The following is an 18,446-nucleotide window of genomic DNA, read 5'->3' on the forward strand; positions in this document are numbered from 1 at the left end:
GATCAGATAACTGTTTTTGAAGGGAACAATCCTGCCACCCGGTGGCCATTTAGTTTAATACATGTATCAGTTTTCATTCTGATCTAATAATAACTAGTGCTGAAGTTGTGTTTGAGCAACAAGCTTGCGACTTGTGTTTGAGCAAAAGTCCTTTTTAGTTGTAATATTTGACATAAAAGGTACACACGACTGATTTAAATAATGAAAGTGTTTACTTGACCTTTGCTTGGACCCCCGTGACTCACTGCAGCTCCAGTGAAGGTGAGTAGAGGCAGCAGGCTGACATTTTCTCCAAGCAGTATGATGTGTGGACTTACAAGGTAAAGGCATAACAACTGCTTTTACCTTTGAAAAAAACACACAACTGATGATGCTTTTGGTATCATAAAATGACAATACAACCTCACAAAAATATATTAAAAGGAAATCAAGATAACAAGGGACAAAACTAAATGTATTAGATCCTTTCAGTAATTCAAATTACAAGGTTGACAGTGTGGATTCATAGAAAGAAACAGAACAAACTTAACATGCCGAGTATATTTAGTATTCTATATAGTCTCACTCCTCACTGTAGCAGATTTGTTTTTAATTCAATGATCTGTTGTGCTACTTTGCAATAGTTTGTGGCATTAACTTCTAGTCTATTTTTGTAGAGGAAACTTGCATTGTGATTACTATCGTGTCTCCTTTTACCTTTGTTAACTTTCGAGCGGGGTTTACGTTAAGGTGCCATGTCAAAGGACTCCTTTCCATTCACTTCTACCTCGCTGCGATCCCTGAGGCTGGAGCAGGAGCTTCAGGAGTGGGAGGATGCTCGGCGAGCGTTGGCTAATAGGAGAGCCATGACCAGGGCCATGCTGCCCAGGGCCCCCAGGCCTCCTCCCAGGCAGCAGCGGCTCCAGGAGGTCCGGGCCCCTCGTGCCCAGATCCGGTGCAGAGACACGGCCGTCCACAACACCTTCATGTGTGGGGACATGAAAGGCGTGTATGCGGTGCTGAAGGATGCTGCGATGGTCAACGCCCTGATGGAGACGGTGCATGAAGACATGTTGTGGGCTCCAGAGATGGGTAGGAATTTAAGACCTTTTTCAAATAGTAATAGGTTAGGATGTAGGCCTTTACCTACACAATTTACTCAAAGAAACACATATAGAGCCCAAGAAGGGACTGACAATGACCACAAAGAAGTTCATCTGCGAAGAGACTCAATAGGACTATAAAAAGAGACAAAACAAAACAAAGAAACACAAATGACTACAAAGTAGCATAAAACAGCTGCACAGACACCAAAACAAATACAAATAGATGCAAAAAAAAAAGGAAAGAAGTACAAAGTAACTACAAACAGAGACAAAATGACCACAAAAAGAAACACAACATTACACATCACTTGACTTGACATACACTGTGTCTCTGTCCCTGTGTCAGGCATGTGGACGCTGAGCTCCAAGGTGAAGCAGACCTCACCATTACGCCTGGCTGCCAGCAGAGGACACTCAGGATGTGTGGAGGAGCTGTTGTTTCGTGGGGCCGAGGTAAACGATGACCCCGGGGGGAGCACGGCCCTCCATGACGCCTGTGTGGGCGGCCATGATTTGTGTGTCCAGCTGCTGCTCTCTCATGGAGCTGATCCTGAAGTGCTGGCAGCAGACGGCAGTGCTCCGCTTCACCTGAGCTGCACCTCCGCACAGTCACTGCGGTGAGTGAGAGAGGCGCTCACAACTAACCTCGAGTTCTTCATTAATATCAATTATGTCTATGAGGCTCAACTTTTGGCTCAATCAATTAGTCTATCTGCAAATATTGATAACTGATTAATCGTGAAGTGGAAACCGCATCTCAGTTATGGAGAGGCTTTTTTGTGTTGTTTCTATCAAGCTGAATATCTTTGGAGTTGCAGAGGGCCATACCCGGTTAACCACTTGGTTAACTTCAGTTGAGTTTCTTGTTAATTTTCTCTCTCCAACTATAGTATTTAAAAAACAAATGTTCGGGTAAGAAGACAAATTGTTTACATTCTTCTCTGAGACTGAGAATTTCCTTTAACCAAAAGATATTCGATATTCCTTCTTTTAAGAAAACAGTAACTTATATCAAAAGACTGTCGGTTTTTCCAGATGTGCCTTTTGTTCCAGGTGTGCTGAGTTGCTGATAGAGGGAGGAGCAGAGGTCAGTGTGAGGCTGAAGGCATCAAGGATCACACCTCTGCACCTGGCTGCCCGGCGAGGCCTGGAGCAGCATGTGGAGCTGCTCCTTGGCCACGGAGCAGATGTGTTGGCCACAAATCAGGAGGGGGAGACACCACTGAACGCTGCCTGCTCCGGCGCCGAGAGACCCTCTGAGGCCGGACGCTATCTACGAGTGATCCAAAAGCTGCTGGCTGCAGGAGCTGATCCCAGAACTGCAGGCAGAAAGCAGCACACACCCCTACACAATGCCTGTGCAAACTGCACCCCCCGGATTGTGGACGTCCTCCTGCAGCATGGAGCCCCGGCAGATGTTGCAAACTGTGCAGGATACACACCGATGGACTGCCTGATGCAGGTAGCTCATGAGGGATGGAGGGAAGGAAGTTAAGAAAGTGATTGATCCGATAGAAATATTATTATTTTATTTTAAAGCTTGGGCAGTGGGATTAACACTTTTCTGCTTGTTCTTTAAGGCGGTTGAAGATTACCCCAGCCACCAACCAGAAGCAATAGCACGGTCACTTCTGAACCATGGAGTTCAGCCTGTCTCACCAAAGGTTAAAACACACTGAGAAAATGACACTGAAAAGTAGTGATACTATAGCATAGATAAGTTATTAAATAAACCCCTTAAATCATGCAAAGATAAGTCAACCAATAGATTGTTTTGGTAAAACAGAAAAATAATCACCAAATATTTTGAAGACCAATTAATCATTATTTACCTTTAAAAAAAAGGCAGCTTCTATTGTGGAGATATCCTGCCTCTCTGCTCATATCGTATTAAATTGACAAAACAAAACGTTTGAAGACATTGCCCTTGACAAACTTGGATTGACGTTTTTCTTCGAAGTTCTCTTAGCCATTATATACCATTATATATGTATATATATATAAAATTATTATTTTATAATTAGAAAATAAATTTGAAGATTATTTGAAGAAGAAAATATCAGTACTTGCAACCATACTAAATAGTGTTTGGAAGTCCCTTAAATAATAGATTGTGTTCTCCTCTTTCCAGATGTTGAAACAGTGTGTCCTCTCCCCTGCCACTCTGGAGGTGATGCTGAACTCGTACACATTAATCCCACGCTGTGAGTGGATGGATTCTCTGTCCGCGGAGATATATGAGGTAAATAAACCGTTTAACCTCCTCTTCCTCTCTTTGTTTATCATCCTGTGATCTAAAATGTTTTTGTCTGCACTTTTGCTGCCTCAGGAGCACAAATCTTTCTTCGACTCGGTGCGTCAGCGGACTGGGCAGCCTCGCTCTCTGCAGCATCTCTGTCGGTATGCTTTACGCCTGCGCCTCGGAGCCCGGTGTTTCACAGCGGTCAGTGAACTGCACATTCCCAGCTCTGTGAAGGACTATCTGCTGCTGCATAACGACGGGATGCTCCAGTGACTTTGTATGATAAACTATTTGGAAACAACATTTATTTGAAATAACAAGAACTTGTTTCTGTTACTCTTTTTTTTGGGTCAATCTTCTTTTTGTCAAATTGAAATACCTTTCAGGTTGAGTTTCCGTTACACTTTTTTTTTGACCTCCTGTTTAAGTATTTACTTTTTATATATTTATATTGTGTATATTGGTTATGACTATTGTTTTAACAATAATTTCAACAATAAACTGATTGCACAAAACATGTGAAATGAAAGTACTGTTGTGATGTGCATCAAAAATAAGCTTACATGCATAGCGTTTAAATTAAATCATATATATGAGCATTATTCACCACTACCAATAAAACTACTTTACTGAAAACATTAGTAATAACATGCTTTTGTTATTTTTAGCATTTTATATTAAAACTTGATACACATGGACAGTATGCAAATAGACAAATGCTACTTAAATGTGTACTTGCTGCACTACCTCTATTGATTTTATAGCAAGTATAACTTGTAACATACTAAATTAGCATTTAAAAAATGTTTCATAACATATTGTAATAGATTAAATAACAAATATTAAACAAAATAATAAAAATAAGCAACATGTACCAAAAATGAAAATAATCAGTAATATACTAGCTATACTAATTTATTGTCAATTATGTATCTTAATGCTTCTATTGCTTTAAAAATGAACAGTTAATAAACAAAATGTTTAAAGAAATTGGACAGAAATGTAAGTGTCTCAATAGTATACCTAAGCACAGTACTTTAGCACATGTATTTGGTTACGTTACACTGCCGTTAATAGGTTCCTAAATTACAAGTAACGTTAATATAACGCTTTTATATCTATAGTTATTATTGTACTAGCAGGTGGAGCAACAGGCGTGACCCGTCTCCAAAACAAGCGCACCCAACTGCCCACGATGACGTCACAACGTCTCGTCGCCTCTCTGTTTATTATGTGTTTTTTAAGGAGCAGCTGCTAACTGCTAGCATTGAGCCTCGTCTTTAAACATGCTTTGAATAAACATAAACAGCTGGCAGGTAAGATTGTTTAAAATCAATAAAACACAGAGGTTCACACGAGTTTTGTGTTCAGTTTGAAAACTGCTGCGACAAAAACAAAAGCAAGCAGCGAGAGTCGTAAACAGCCGAAGGTCGTTTTTTTTTTTTAGCTAGCAAGGTAGGCTAGCTTGCAAGCTAACTTAGCTCGTTAACTAGCAACATAAACAACAGCATAACTAGTTAGTAGCACATGTTTGATTACAGCACATTTTGGTGATTTCAATATGTAGTGCATTGACTAACGTGGCATACATAAATCCCGGTTGACACCTCTTTAAACAGCTGGGTGTTACGATTTAGCTTCACGGCTACAAACAGCTGTTGACCAACCCCGACCGTTCGCTGCTGCGGAGCTTTATGTAACTTTCACACTAAAAAACTCGTATGACTTTTCCAAATGACAATACTTTTTTGAAGATTACTACTCTCTTCCAAACAAAACACGATTATGTAGTTAATCAGTTCCAAATGCTGCGATATAGTGTGTTTATATGAAACCCAAATAATCATTTTCTTGTGTAAAATAGATGTGACTTCGTTCACTGAATCAGAATCTAGCTTTATTATTGCTGCAAGGTGATAACGGATTGGTTTTTTATTTATCAATTATTGCATATCCATTTAAGAACCTAAACCGGAAGTAATGTTTTCTACTGTCATCATAAAGGCCATGTTCCGACGTTTGGATAAAATGTTCTTTATTTTGGGGAAATGTATGTTAGAGGTGCAACCAGAACGAAAAATAGCCCACTGTTCCATGCAACTCAATGCAGAAAAGCAGAATTTGTTTCAAGTTGTTCTTGAAATAACTTGGTAAATATCGTGTGAGTTATATATATTGGTAAAAAGGAACTTCAATGAATGATACATAAAGCCACAATATATTTCCATGAATATAAAATTAAGAATATAGAATGTTACCATGATATGTTATTATGTTAAAAGTTGGATAAGGCTTGCTAAATTGTGACACTATTTGATTTGGCAGTGTATAACTAAACGTGTCTTGCCTATGTGTTTGGAGGACAGAGATGGCAGTGTGTGCACTGACCATGCTGGATGGGATGGAGAATGAGGTGACGGCGGCAGGTGGGGTGTTGCTCCTGGTCCTGGCTCTCGTCTTCTCTTGGCTCTCTACTCACGTGGCCGACCGGGGTGACCACATACTGGGCACCATCCTCACCGTGGGCGCTCACGCCTCTCTGATCGGACTGGGGGGCAACGAGAGCTACAGCGGAGGGTCTCCGAGCACAGACACCCCTGAGCAGCAGAGTCCTCCGCCCTCTCAGGAGAACAAGCCAGACGACGGCGAGTCGGGGACGGAGAGAGGAGAGGGTGACGGGACAGGGGAGGGAGCTGAGGGGGTTAGGGCTGATCACCTGCTGGACATACAGAGCAAACAACCACAGGCTGGAAGACCGCACACTTCAGATGAGGAGGACGATGATGATGATGATGATGATGAGGATGATGATGATGATGATAATGAGGAGCAGGAAGAAATAAAAAAGATTACAAACCATATTCCAGTGTTGTCCAGCGCCGTCTCCCCCACAACCACCACAGCCACTTCCATCTCTGTCCGCTTAAAGTTTTTAAATGACACAGAGGAGTTGGCTGTTGTCGAACCACAGGATACAGTGGGAGTGCTGAAAAGGTAAAACAACCTAAAACATCCACCTGCAGACTTCAAGTAAAAACTGTTAGAGGAATAGTTTACAGTTTGGGAAATTCTTTACTTTCTTGCAGAGGGATAGGCAAGGAAAACTTAGAATTATCTACCCGTTTTTGCTCACTGAATACAGAACTTTGTTTTCAGTGTTTACGTGTAAACAGTCTCCTCCTTGGTTCAGCTTTACAGCATGGAACGACAGAGCTGGCAAAAGTAATGCAGGTTCTAACCCTGCTATCTGGAATGTTTACATGATTAAAATAAATGTAGTTACCCTTCTAGTATATTGAGCATCAGAAGCTAATGTTATTGTTTTCTCATCTTACTCTCTGCAACAAAGTAAATAAGCAAATGTTTAAAAATGCTTTACTGGTCCATTAATATGTATGTCTTTTCGTCTCCTTTCTGCTCCAGCAAATACTTCTCAGGTCGAGAGCATCAAATAAAATTTATCTACCAAGGCCATCTGCTGCAGGATCCCAAGAAGACCCTGTTATCCCTAAACATCACACAGAACAGCGTGATCCACTGCCACATCTCCCAGGCCCAGCACGAGGACCCTCCAGAGGAAGGGGCTCAGCCTGGGGCCGGAGCAGGAGCTGGGTCCGGGGTGTCGGGAGGATTCAGGGCTGCTGGTGTAGCCATAAGCACCAGCAGCCTGGTGGTGCCCGTGTTTGTGGTGATACTGGCCGTGGTGTGGTACTTCCGCATCAACTACAGGCAGTTCTTCACCGCGCCTGCGACCATCTCCCTCGTGGGAGTCACTGTGTTCTTCAGCTTTCTGATATTTGGGATGCACAGCCGCTGAAAAGGCAGAGAGAAGGCACACACACTTACAGCTGAATGTTGTGAGAAGAATAAAAATAACTGTAGCAGGGGGTGGCTCCTGGAGAGACAAGACTAATCCAAATGGGCTTGGTGCAGATCCAACAGCTGATTGGATCCCTGCAGCGTGTGTGTGAGTGAATGAGATGGTGTGTGGGTGGCTAGGGGAGCCTGTTTGTGCATGTACTAAGATGAAACAGCAGATGAGTGATTGTACAGTATATGTGGAGTAAATAATAATCAGCAGTGAGTGAAGAACTTTAGCTTCTCTCCAAACATGACTTAGTGGTGCACACCATGTTTAAAACACTCTTGGCTTTATCTGGTCCGCTCTTTTATTGTTGCTAAAGATTCATGATGCTTTTTTGTCTGTCTTTGTTTTTTAGGCCACTGTTTCTGTGTAAAAAAAAAAAAGTATAAATGTACTAATAGATACAACACTCTAATACTCTTTGGAACCACTCACTGTTGTGCTGTATGTTCCAATTTTACTACCAATATATTGTCTTATTTGAACTGCAAATATGGAGTGGCTGAAAATGATTTTTTTTGCTCAAAAACTGTTGCTTTAGAAATAGGCTAATTTAAATAATCACTAGACATGGAAATAGACACTTTTTGAGATAATATTGTAAATATATTGTGTATTTTCTGTAAATAAAATAATAGAATGAATCAGATGAACCTGCATCTGGCACTTAAAGATTTGGAGGAACCCTCCTGATTATGCTGGATTGCTCTGGCTTCAGTGATGTCTCAAATTAAAGCATTTTAAACCAAACGTGTTCCAGTATTTCTTTGTAGGCTAAAGAAGTAAGCCTCTGGGTTGTGTTTTATTTATTTATATACAAACACCAGTATGCATTAAAGTGACAAAACTGATCAGATTGTAATCATGTACAAGCCATCCACACATGCACAGGTCCGTGCTTATGCATGAGCATTTTTTGGAAACTCACAACATCACGTTCTTTGTAATTGCACTCGCACACAGATACAGAAAGAGCCACTGGACAACAACGGTTGTTTGCCGCATCCAAGAAAAAGTGGCTTAAGAATTTAAATCACTACAGTTCATTTATCTTTAGTGCACGTCACAAGACTTTACTGAAAAATATTCAAAAGCTTTCCACAGACCATAACAGAAACAGAAAGGAGTAACCATACTGGAAATGAAACCAAGCTTTGACAGATTGTCACGTTCAATGCATTTGAGAAAAATGAAAGTACTTGGCTTTAGGGACTGTATGAAAAATACTCAAGTGGTTGGGGGGGGGGGGGGGGGGGGGCGGTTCATTTGAGCCACCAAATCAGTGAATCAGACTCGGCCAGCACTATTATCGTTCCTGTTATTAAAACGGAGTTATTGGTCCTTCTAGCAAGTTGATCCTGACGAGGAATCACAACAAAGTGCATCTTTATGATCCATGAAGTACTTCTTCTTTTCCTCAAATAATACATATAACCAGAGGAATGAAATTAAATTAATCAAATTTAGAGAAAGCTTTTCTTGAAAAGGAAGTTATACAATGTGAAAACAGTATTCATGCTCGTTCAAAATGGACCCCATTTACAGGCGTTATGGAGAAAAGTGAGACGCTGTATCACTCAATATCGGCATTTATTTTTTGAGGCTGTCTCCCCTGGAAGGTGTCACACTGACAGAAATAGTTAAAAAAGGTGCTTCTGAGAGAGGAGGTCGAACTCTGGCTCCTCTAACTTCCACACCAGCTCACTAATCACTTTGAAGTGGGTATAACGGTCAGCTTTGGGAAATAACAGAAATTCGGCGCATTTCTAGGTTATCCAACTATCCAACAGTGTGATGTACACTGGCAGCTTAACCCTCCTCCACCCTGAAGTAATTTTTCGTACAGTCCCTTAGTTTTGCAGCATTGATGTCCATATATATACAAACAAAATACATCCTTCTGCTCAACTGTGCACTTCTGACTAAAATAATTTCAGAAACTGTAAAGCCTTTGGGTTTAAGAATAAGACACACACATAAAGAAAGCCTCTTTAAAATATCAACTGTGAAAAGTACAAGATTAGTAAAATAGTGCATCTGACCTCTTTTATCTTACAACTTTAGAAATGATATTGTCTCAGACTTATTAATCATGATCCTGAATGACAAACAAAACTGCATCACTTAATGAACCTGATCTCTAACAAGTGAAAATATACACTTTTCTTTTTTAAAGGAAAGAAATAAAGTTACGTCGTCATGATTACTTTTCCATCTCGTGTCATACATACACGTACTGTACATGTGCCCCAGAAGTCTCATGGCTCAAGAAATATCAAAATCTGCATTAGCACACAAATAATATACACATCACTGAACAGGCAGTGACAAACAAAAACTTAAATATATTTTTGATGTAAACAAAGTTAAATATTAAAAATGGCACACGCACTATCTCAGAAATGTCACATTCTAGGATGCATAGTTTTATAAAAATATAAATGATCACACACACACACGCACTATTACCACACATACAAACACTACGTGAAAAAAAGCGTTCAAACTGACTGCGAGTCAGCTTACAGACACACTCACAACTGTGCAATACAATGCTAGAATTAAAAAGCCACTGATGAAAAGTCCTGTGTCGAATGCTGGAAATAAAGCAGTCGAGCTCATTAAGTCTCCTCCACAAAGAGTTTGTTTTTTTTTCAATATCAGAAGGTCACAGAATTGCCAACAACGACAAAGTATATGAAGTTTGAGAAAGACAAATTGAGGGCCAACCAAAATCATTGCTGACTGACTACAGCTAAGGGGGGACAATTTAAGACTCCTAATGCGACTTTTCACAGCAAATGTTTTGACAATGAATAGCAGAAAAAGCATAGGTTTAATTAGTGGTGTTACCAAAGCTATGTTTATAAGTAAACCCTGTCAGTAAGCAAGAATACAGCAGCAGGGACGTGAAATAAGTTGCAGCCATTCATTATTATTACCCCTGTGGTTATCCTGATATATCATGTCAAAATACCTCCCGTGAAAAAAGTACATACTGTTTACATTACAAGTATATTATATACATATAATAAAAGTATATTGTATATAAATATTGCACTACTTTATTTGTAAATTGTACTGTAGCTGACAGGTTTAGACACAGAGTGTGGCGAGGGAGTCATTTGGAGGAAAAACCTCTTAGATATGTTAAAACTGTACCGTCAAAACTGTGGACACTCCTGTAGCTGTTTTATGAGAGAAAAATCCGGGAACAAATCTCAAATATTCTTTTATATTCTTCCTTTTTTGTTGTCAATAAACCACATGACTTCCCTGTAGTAGGTCTGTTAATGTAGGTATGAACAGCAGGAATAAATACTCTGACAAAGAGAGGCTATGCTAGTTCAGGTCATCATAGATACTGGCGATAGAGGGTGCTGAGAGCTTTGGCCTCTTTTTTTTGGTCGATAAACTGATATTACTCTGAGAGCTGCTGCTGCTGCCACCACCTCCTCCAGTCAGACTCGCTCCTCCTCCTCCTCCTCCTCCTCCTAATCCTAATCCTCCTCCTCCCCCTCCCCCTCCTCCTCCTCCTCCCACTCCTCCCAATCCTCCGCCTCCAACTCCTACTACTCCGCTGTTCAAACTGAGAGAAGTCCTTTTCTTTTTCTTAGGCCTCTTAGAATCTGAATGGTTGGTGCCTGTGGGACAGAAAAAGTGTCCATTAGTGGTCTTTATGTGTTAAAAGAAACAATTATTGAATGAGGTATAGCTAACCCAATTTAAAAAAGACTTTTCGAGACACATTCAAAACAATTTAGCACTACAGATAAGAGAAAGAATAAGTATGTTCTGATTCTGGGGTAACCTGTCCCTTTCATTAAATGCATTCCTTACTGGCTTTAGATGAGGCTGAGTCAGTGGGTGAAATATCGGGGGAGTCCTCCCACTGCAGGCGGCTCACCAGGGTCTGTCCGTCAGGAATGTCAAAATTGTCGCTCTCCACCGCGGTGTCGGCATCAGGCAGCGATGGCCTGTCAGAAAACACAGACATACTGACTGATTAGATTCGGGGGAACAAAACTCTAAAATAAAAAGTCTATGTATTCCTAATAGTACCGCTATACTAATGTGGTCAGTAAATATTCAAAATGGCTGTAATATTATATAATATCTGCGGCACATATAACGTACACAATCAATCGGACATATGTTACCTTTTTTCTCCTCACCTACTGGTATTTTTAATCACTGGTATTGTAATATGCTACCATTTTACCTAGGCCAGTAACCCAGCACTTGAATCAAACTATGATGACACTCAAAAATAGGTAAATAATCTTTCAAAAATATCTGCATTCGGGCCATCAAGCCTTTCGGTTCTCTCCTCTAGAACCTTTCAGAGGTTGTGCTTTGTTTCAGTTTGTTTTGTTATTGGTCAACCTGGTTTTTAGGGGTAAATATTGGTGTTTTTTAATTAACTAATGGATTTTCCAACCGCTAAATGTAACTAAACAGGAAGACATTCATGATGTTCCGTTTAAGCCCTTCAATAACAATGTCAATACTTTAAACCAGTGAGTTTCAACCAAATTGTTAAAACAAATATATGTATCAACATTCTTATCATTACAAGCTTGAAGTATGACGTGGGTTTTGTGCTGGAATTTTGTGTCTATCGGTGGCATAGATGATGCAGGAACCTCCGCAGATTTTGTTGAATCAGATGCTGGTTGGCGAGACGCTGATCCACTGAGACCCAATATGGGCCTGGAAAAATCCCCTGGCGATAAAAGGTCATCAGTTCAGTTCTGTTATCACTTGTTAGAGAGCTGTGACTTTTAGAAAAGATGGCACCTTTACCAAAGTGTTCACAACACAGACCAGCAGCAGTGTTCATGAAAACAGTATCAGCAAACACCTGCACCATGAGGGTCACAACACACACAAACATGAATTTGTTAGGTACACTTGTGCGTGAGCAGGACACTCACGCGGACGGGCCCAGGAGGAACACCCTGACGGCCCTCCTCTGTTCGTCCGTGTGTTGGGGACATCGCTGAGACCTGATGGTACACAAGGTGGCATTTTAAATCCCTGACTCAGCTTCCTGCATCGCCCCTGACTGCCTGCATACAGCCATAGGGACGACGGGAGGTGGATCGGGCTGCTGCAGACACAATCAGTGACCAATCAGACACGCAGGGCAGGTGTTAATGTTAGGAAATATAAGAAGTAGGTCACTGACAGGGTCCTGCATGGTCTCCCTAAAATATATCCAAATAAATCATTGTTGTTTTGTTTTGAGGAGAAAAACAAGTCAATCACTAGTCCAGCAAAATAAACGCCTGTTGCCACTTGTGTACCCCTGAGTTAGTCCCACCACGCATGACCATTTTCATTAACATACAGATGAAAATGATCAGGTTTCAGAATTAACATGCAACCACAACGTTCAGGTTTAGTCATTTAGTTTCACAAAGGGGGCAGACATAAAGACACTAACCTCAGAATCCAGATTCAGCAACAGGGCTTATCCGACATAATGCCAGGTGCTTCAGGAACTGAAACACCTTGGCACAGTCCCATACAGTGGGGCAAAAAAGTATTTAGTCAGCCACCAATTGTGCAAGTTCTCCCATTTAAAAAGATGAGAGATGCCTGTAATTTTCATCATAGGTATACCTCAACTATGAGAGACAGAATGAGAAAACAAAATCCAGGAAATCACATTGTAGGATTTTTAAAGAATTTATTTTCAAATGATTGTGGAAAATAAGTATTTGGTCAATAACAAAAGTTCATCTCAATACTTTGTTATATACCCTTTGTTGGCAATGACAGAGGTCAAACGTTTTCTGTAAGTCTTCACAAGGTCCATGGCCCATTCCTCCATGCAGATCTCCTCTAAAGCAGTGATGTTTTGGGGCTGTCGCTGGGCAACACGGACTTTCAACTCCCTCCAAAGATTTTCTATGGGGTTGAGATCTGGAGACTGGCTAGGCCACTCCAGGACCTTGAAATGCTTCTTACGAAGCCACTCCTTCGTTGCCCTGGTGGTGTGTTTGGGATCATTGTCATGCTGAAAGACCCAGCCATGCTTCATCTTCAGTGCCCTTGCTGATGGAAGGAGGTTTTCACTCAAAATCTCACGATACATTGCCCCATTCATTCTTTCCTTTACACGGATCAGTCGTCCTGGTCCCTTTGCAGAAAAACAGCCCCAAAGCATGATGTTTCCACCCCCATGCTTCACAGTAGGTATGGTGTTCTTTGGATGCAACTCTGCATTCTTTCTCCTCCAAACACGACGAGTTGAGTTTTTACCAAAAAGTTCTATTTTGGTTTCATCTGACCATATGACATTCTCCCAATCCTCTTCTGGATCATCCAAATGCCCTCTAGCAAACTTCAGACGGGCCTGGACATGTACTGGCTTAAGCAGGGGGACACGTCTTGAACTGCAGGATTTAAGTCCCTGGCGGCGTAGTGTGTTACTGATGGTAGCCTCTGTTACTTTGGTCCCGGCTCTCTGCAGGTCATTCACTAGGTCCCCCCGTGTGGTTCTGGGATTTTTGCTCACCGTTCTTGTGATCATTTTGACCCCACGGGGTGAGATCCTGCGTGGAGCCCCAGATGGAGGGAGATTAGCAGTGGTCTTGTATGTCTTCCATTTTCTAATAATTGCTCCCACAGTTGGTTTCTTCACACCAAGCTGCTTACCTATTGCAGATTCAGTTTTCCCAGCCTGGTGCAGGTCTACAATTTTGTCTCTGGTCTCCTTTGACAGCTCTTTGGTCTTGGCCATAGTGGAGTTTGGAGTATGACTGTTTGAGATTGTGGACAGGTGTCTTTTATACTGATAACGAGTTCAAAAAGGTGCCATTAATACAGGTAACGAGTGGAGGACAGAGGAGCCTCTTAAAGAAGAAGTTACAGGTCTGTGAGAGCCAGAAATCTTGCTTGTTTGTAGGTGACCAAATACTTATTTTACCGAGGAATTTACCAATAAATTCATTAAAAATCAGACAATGTGATTTCCTGGATTGTTTCCCCCATTCTGTCTCTTATAGTTGAAGTGTACCTATGATAAAAATTACAGGCCTCTCTCATCTTTTTAAATGGGAGAACTTGCACAATTGGTGGCTGACTAAATACTTTTTTGCCCCACTGTATATCAGTACCACAAAAGCAGTTAACTGTTTTCCCAACAGTTCCCCTATGTGCCAGTAGATTCTACAGTAATTACCTGGTACACATCTTCTTGGTGTGCTCGGAGATCACCCCACATTGCTGTAGAAACAAACACACCATGAATGATCAACATCTGCAGGATGACAGTAAAAACAATTGTTGTGAGAAATAGAGAAGAAGAAAGATGAATATGTTTGGGTTACGCACCGTTGTTAAAAGGGATCTGACCTCATCAGGGCCTAAAGTTTCATAACTGATGCCGGTATTGTAGTTGTACTAAAATGTAAAGACAAAAAAAACATTATTAAAACCTAGCACTGAGATACAAAACAAGAGGGAACAACTTTGAGGTCTGAAACGAAAGCCACCTTGTAAGGCTCTGTACTGACGCCGCTCCCAAGTTCACCTGGAAAAAAAGACACAACAGTTGATTCTCTAACTTTTGCAACATCTAATCCATTAAACAATTAAAATATTTTTAAATACGATGTCAAGTGGCAATCAAGAGGGTTTCAAACTACTTCAAGTTATATACTTTGAGACAAGCTTATATCTGTTTAAATTTGAATTTAGAAAAACTCTTTAAAGAGCTTGATCAATAAACCAAGTTAATTTTACAGTTCTGCTCTGCACCATGAAATGCATACAAATCCAGATGTAGGCCTGAAAATATACAAAACCATTCGAATTTTTTGTAAAAAAGAAAGAAAAAAAAAGGTAAAGCTTCTGCGTGTATAACCTCTTTACACTGACGTACACTGATGTTCGGATCCTAATTCCTGTTGTGAAAAATTACGCTTAGGTTTCCACACTGATGAACAGACCTGATCCAGGAGCAGCGCAGATTAATTTCAAACATTTACACCACAATTTGAGAGGCACATGGACCAACACTTCACCAATACACAAGGCTCACCGTTTTTATGTTTTAGCGATTTGGATCTTCTTGGAGAATTTTGACTCTGCACAAAGAAAATCATTCAGATAAGATTACTTATTTTACATATTTACACATACAAATGTACTGTAATACAGTTCTGCAAAAGGGACAACAAATTAAAATACCTTATCGGACTTTCTCTTCTTGGCTGTGGTGTGAAATAAGATGTTTGTTTACGGCTTGAAATTAACCAGGGGTTTTTATTAAAATGTTGGTAGAAAAAGTAGAAACATTTCCTCACCTTTTTTTTCTGCCCCATACGACCAGTCATTATCATTGAGATCATCGTTGTCTTCCTGATCACTCTCTGATTTGCTCATGTTATTATTGCTTGCCAGCCTGTTGAAAGATAAAGACGGAAAACAATCAAACTATATCAACATACCTTTTTCAATACAAAGCCTTTTCTGAATGACCGTAACCTACCTGCGGTTTGCGATGCGACTGCTGTTGCGTCCCATGCCGAGACATTTCTCCAAATGCGGGGCGAAGCGAGAAGCTGCTATCAATCTTTTGCAGTTTGGGCACTCGCACTCTTTGTTTTTCCACTGATTGTACACTTGGCCAAATATGTCAACACCTGGCTGATCCACAATTTCTAGAAGAGTAATAGAAAAAGACATAATGCTGTAAGGATACACACCAGAGGAAAATGCATACAGGCCAGAAGAAACTGAAAGATATGGCACCAACCAAACTCCTTCATGCTCTCTTGGTCCGTTTCATCCAAGAAAAAATAACCCTGTTTCACAGCACGATGCACCTCGAAACACAGGCCCAAACAGGCATCTTCCACTAGCTCAGAGTAGATGTCATGGACCAAGGCCTGTAAGATAATTCAAAAAACGAATTCAACTGGATGCCACAATGAAACACATGTCTGTGGGAGACAGTTAATAAAGTAATATATATTCTCTCACTTCCAGCCTGGTGTTGTCTGGGCCTGACAGGGGCATATCCTCCATTTTCATTTGAAAATCTGTATGGGAAATCTTGATAGCAAGGTAATTGGATGCTGACCTGAGGATTTTAAACAAACAGAAAAAAACAAACTTATAATCATGACATGGTCGACAGAAAACAGATTAAAGGTTCCGGTTCATGACAAACTGATATTTAAAATACTTACTTTAGAAAGAGATGTCAACAATTGTTGCAGATATGTCTTCAATCTATTGAAAACAAATGAAAGAAAAGAAACAACTACTGAATAAGAGGTAACTCAGGTAATTTAGTTCAATGAAGTGTAATGTAGTAATATTGTATAATATAATATGTATAGTACAGCAATTGAACAAATAACATCAATCAATTTGACCTCAATAGAAAAATGACAGTATTTTACATTTAGAAAAAATGAATTAGTGGCTCAAAATATTGAGTTTTTAACTATAAAATAATGATTTCAGTACCTCAAAAAATGACTTGGTATCTCAATAACGATAAACTGTTATTAAGAAGAACATTTCTTATTATAATGCCTTACAGGATTTTTTTCAATCACGAAGGTAACGTTAAGTTTCATTTTTACTTTTATTTTACTCGCGGTAAAAGGCTTCCATAATAAACACTGCAAGAGCAGCTGTAATTTAAAACACCCATCTACATAACGATGCAAACGGCTAGCTCACGTTGGAAGGACACAACTGCAATATTTACCGAGGTAATGATGTCAGGTGTTAGCAACCTGAACACTGCTATTACTTTACTTTTCACCGTTAGCATTTGATAGCTAGCCCTGCTACTCTATAAGCTAGTTTGATCAAGGAAAGACAAGTATGGCATATTGACTGAATTAAATATTCGGATAAAATGTAGTTATGTTTCCAATTTTGCAAGAAGAAAAAAACGTTTCCTATTACCTTAGCCTGAAACAGGCAGTTTCTCCGAGGGTAGCAACATCTCTGTGTCAGTCACTGTCAACCCACAGAAATATATGTTAATAAGAAACCTGCACTTCAGCTACGTCCATCTTCTTATCGCCGGTTAAAGGAAATTCTTTACTTAAAATGTTTGATGTCGCAGGTGTCAGTTAAATTAACACTACAAGCCCGCTTGACACAGAGGAGGCCAACAACGAAGAACTAAACAACAAAACAACTGTTTTCCGGTTCCAACCTTCAAAGTAAAAGCCTTTTGATTATGAGCTGTCAAATGTTTATTGGGCAAAAACATTCCTAATTGTAAGTGGTCCAGGAAGCACTTATATATTTTACTCCAATATGGTTGTATGTAAAATACTTTTACATTCAATATGTGGCTTTACATTAAGTACAAGTAGTAAATGATGGGAACATGGCCGCATTAATATCCTAAAAAGAAGTAAGACAAAAACTTCATTAAGGTTTTGAATGCGTTGCTGTTGTTTCAATCTCTTTGTAGTCATATTCACTCTTTGTGTTTTTATTGTAGGAGAAGCAATGTGGCCACTGGGCCTGTACCTTATAGGCCCTTTCAGTGATTCATTCATAAAGTACTTCAATACACTAGTAGTATAGTATGGTGTACTAGTTATATTCAATAGGGAAAAGTTTAAGGTAAAATATGTTTTGAGGACTGTCCGGGTTCCTAGGAAACGTTTGCCAAGCAGCTAAGTCACCAATGATAACTTTATTTTGAAGTTACACCCATTGTGCAACCGGTCTTACTGACAGATTTGACGCATGTCGGCGAGGTTTCCTTCCACTTCAGACATTAATAAAGGAATACAGCGTTTTCGAACGTTATCTGTGAACGTATAGTTGGGACTGAGCGAATGAGGTCATCGGTGACAACAATATGCACCCCAGTGGACACCCCAGAACTTCAGGAATCTCTGGTTTCACCTGGTAAGTTCCTGGTTCTCTGAGAATTGGGAGGTTTCTACGACATAACTTTCCTCCTTTATTTCCTAGTCTTGTCTTGTCAGGGTTCACTAAAGTAAAACTACCGTCTTGTCCAAGACAAAATGCCATTCAGTTTGAAATGTAATAATTTTACATAAACATTTTAATAATACGCCAGGACTACTGAATTGTGGTTATGTTTGCTTGACAAATGAATAAAATGGTTTATCTATTAAAATTGTCTCTATCAACAAATATTTAGTTTTTCTTTTGACGGATCAGCTAGTTGTTTTAGCTTATGATCTCCTTTGAATAGTCCCAGAAAAAGTAAACCAGCAGTGTCCACTGCTCT

At 40.1% G+C, this 18,446-nt stretch overlaps 3 protein-coding genes across 6 annotated transcripts; 2 read left to right on the forward strand and 1 right to left on the reverse strand.

Moving 5' to 3' along the window:
- Positions 1 to 94: 94 nt before the first annotated feature.
- asb16 (ankyrin repeat and SOCS box containing 16) lies at positions 95 to 4,193 on the forward strand. 3 transcript variants are annotated; one of them, XM_063904434.1, is made up of 7 exons: positions 95 to 261; positions 730 to 1,071; positions 1,432 to 1,702; positions 2,139 to 2,547; positions 2,666 to 2,749; positions 3,217 to 3,327; positions 3,415 to 4,193. In XM_063904434.1, exons 2-7 carry the CDS (start codon positions 735 to 737, stop codon positions 3,598 to 3,600), a joined length of 1,398 nt encoding a protein of 465 aa, XP_063760504.1. In that variant the 5' UTR covers positions 95 to 261; positions 730 to 734; the 3' UTR covers positions 3,601 to 4,193. The 3 variants fall into 3 exon arrangements, with proteins under 3 accessions (XP_063760504.1, XP_063760506.1, XP_063760505.1); XM_063904435.1 differs by lacking the exon at positions 95 to 261 and adding an exon at positions 265 to 320; XM_063904436.1 differs by having other exon boundaries at positions 95 to 1,071.
- A 305-nt stretch (positions 4,194 to 4,498) lies between these two features.
- tmub2 (transmembrane and ubiquitin-like domain containing 2) lies at positions 4,499 to 7,942 on the forward strand. 2 transcript variants are annotated; one of them, XM_063903564.1, is made up of 3 exons: positions 4,499 to 4,643; positions 5,689 to 6,321; positions 6,751 to 7,942. In XM_063903564.1, exons 2-3 carry the CDS (start codon positions 5,696 to 5,698, stop codon positions 7,142 to 7,144), a joined length of 1,020 nt encoding a protein of 339 aa, XP_063759634.1. In that variant the 5' UTR covers positions 4,499 to 4,643; positions 5,689 to 5,695; the 3' UTR covers positions 7,145 to 7,942. The 2 variants fall into 2 exon arrangements, with proteins under 2 accessions (XP_063759634.1, XP_063759635.1); XM_063903565.1 differs by having other exon boundaries at positions 5,694 to 6,321.
- A 12-nt stretch (positions 7,943 to 7,954) lies between these two features.
- Positions 7,955 to 17,372, reverse strand: atxn7l3a (ataxin 7 like 3a). The gene is made up of 14 exons (XM_063903563.1): positions 17,132 to 17,372; positions 16,399 to 16,441; positions 16,190 to 16,289; positions 15,963 to 16,095; positions 15,696 to 15,867; positions 15,511 to 15,608; positions 15,395 to 15,417; positions 15,246 to 15,291; positions 14,698 to 14,735; positions 14,537 to 14,605; positions 14,385 to 14,428; positions 12,130 to 12,201; positions 11,033 to 11,169; positions 7,955 to 10,836 (listed from the first exon to the last, which is right to left on the reverse strand). Exons 3-14 carry the CDS (start codon positions 16,238 to 16,240, stop codon positions 10,535 to 10,537), a joined length of 1,185 nt encoding a protein of 394 aa, XP_063759633.1. The 5' UTR covers positions 16,241 to 16,289; positions 16,399 to 16,441; positions 17,132 to 17,372; the 3' UTR covers positions 7,955 to 10,534.
- Positions 17,373 to 18,446: the final 1,074 nt, after the last annotated feature.

Source organism: Eleginops maclovinus, chromosome 16 (assembly GCF_036324505.1).
Source record: "Eleginops maclovinus isolate JMC-PN-2008 ecotype Puerto Natales chromosome 16, JC_Emac_rtc_rv5, whole genome shotgun sequence".
NCBI classification, from domain to species: domain Eukaryota; kingdom Metazoa; phylum Chordata; class Actinopteri; order Perciformes; family Eleginopidae; genus Eleginops; species Eleginops maclovinus.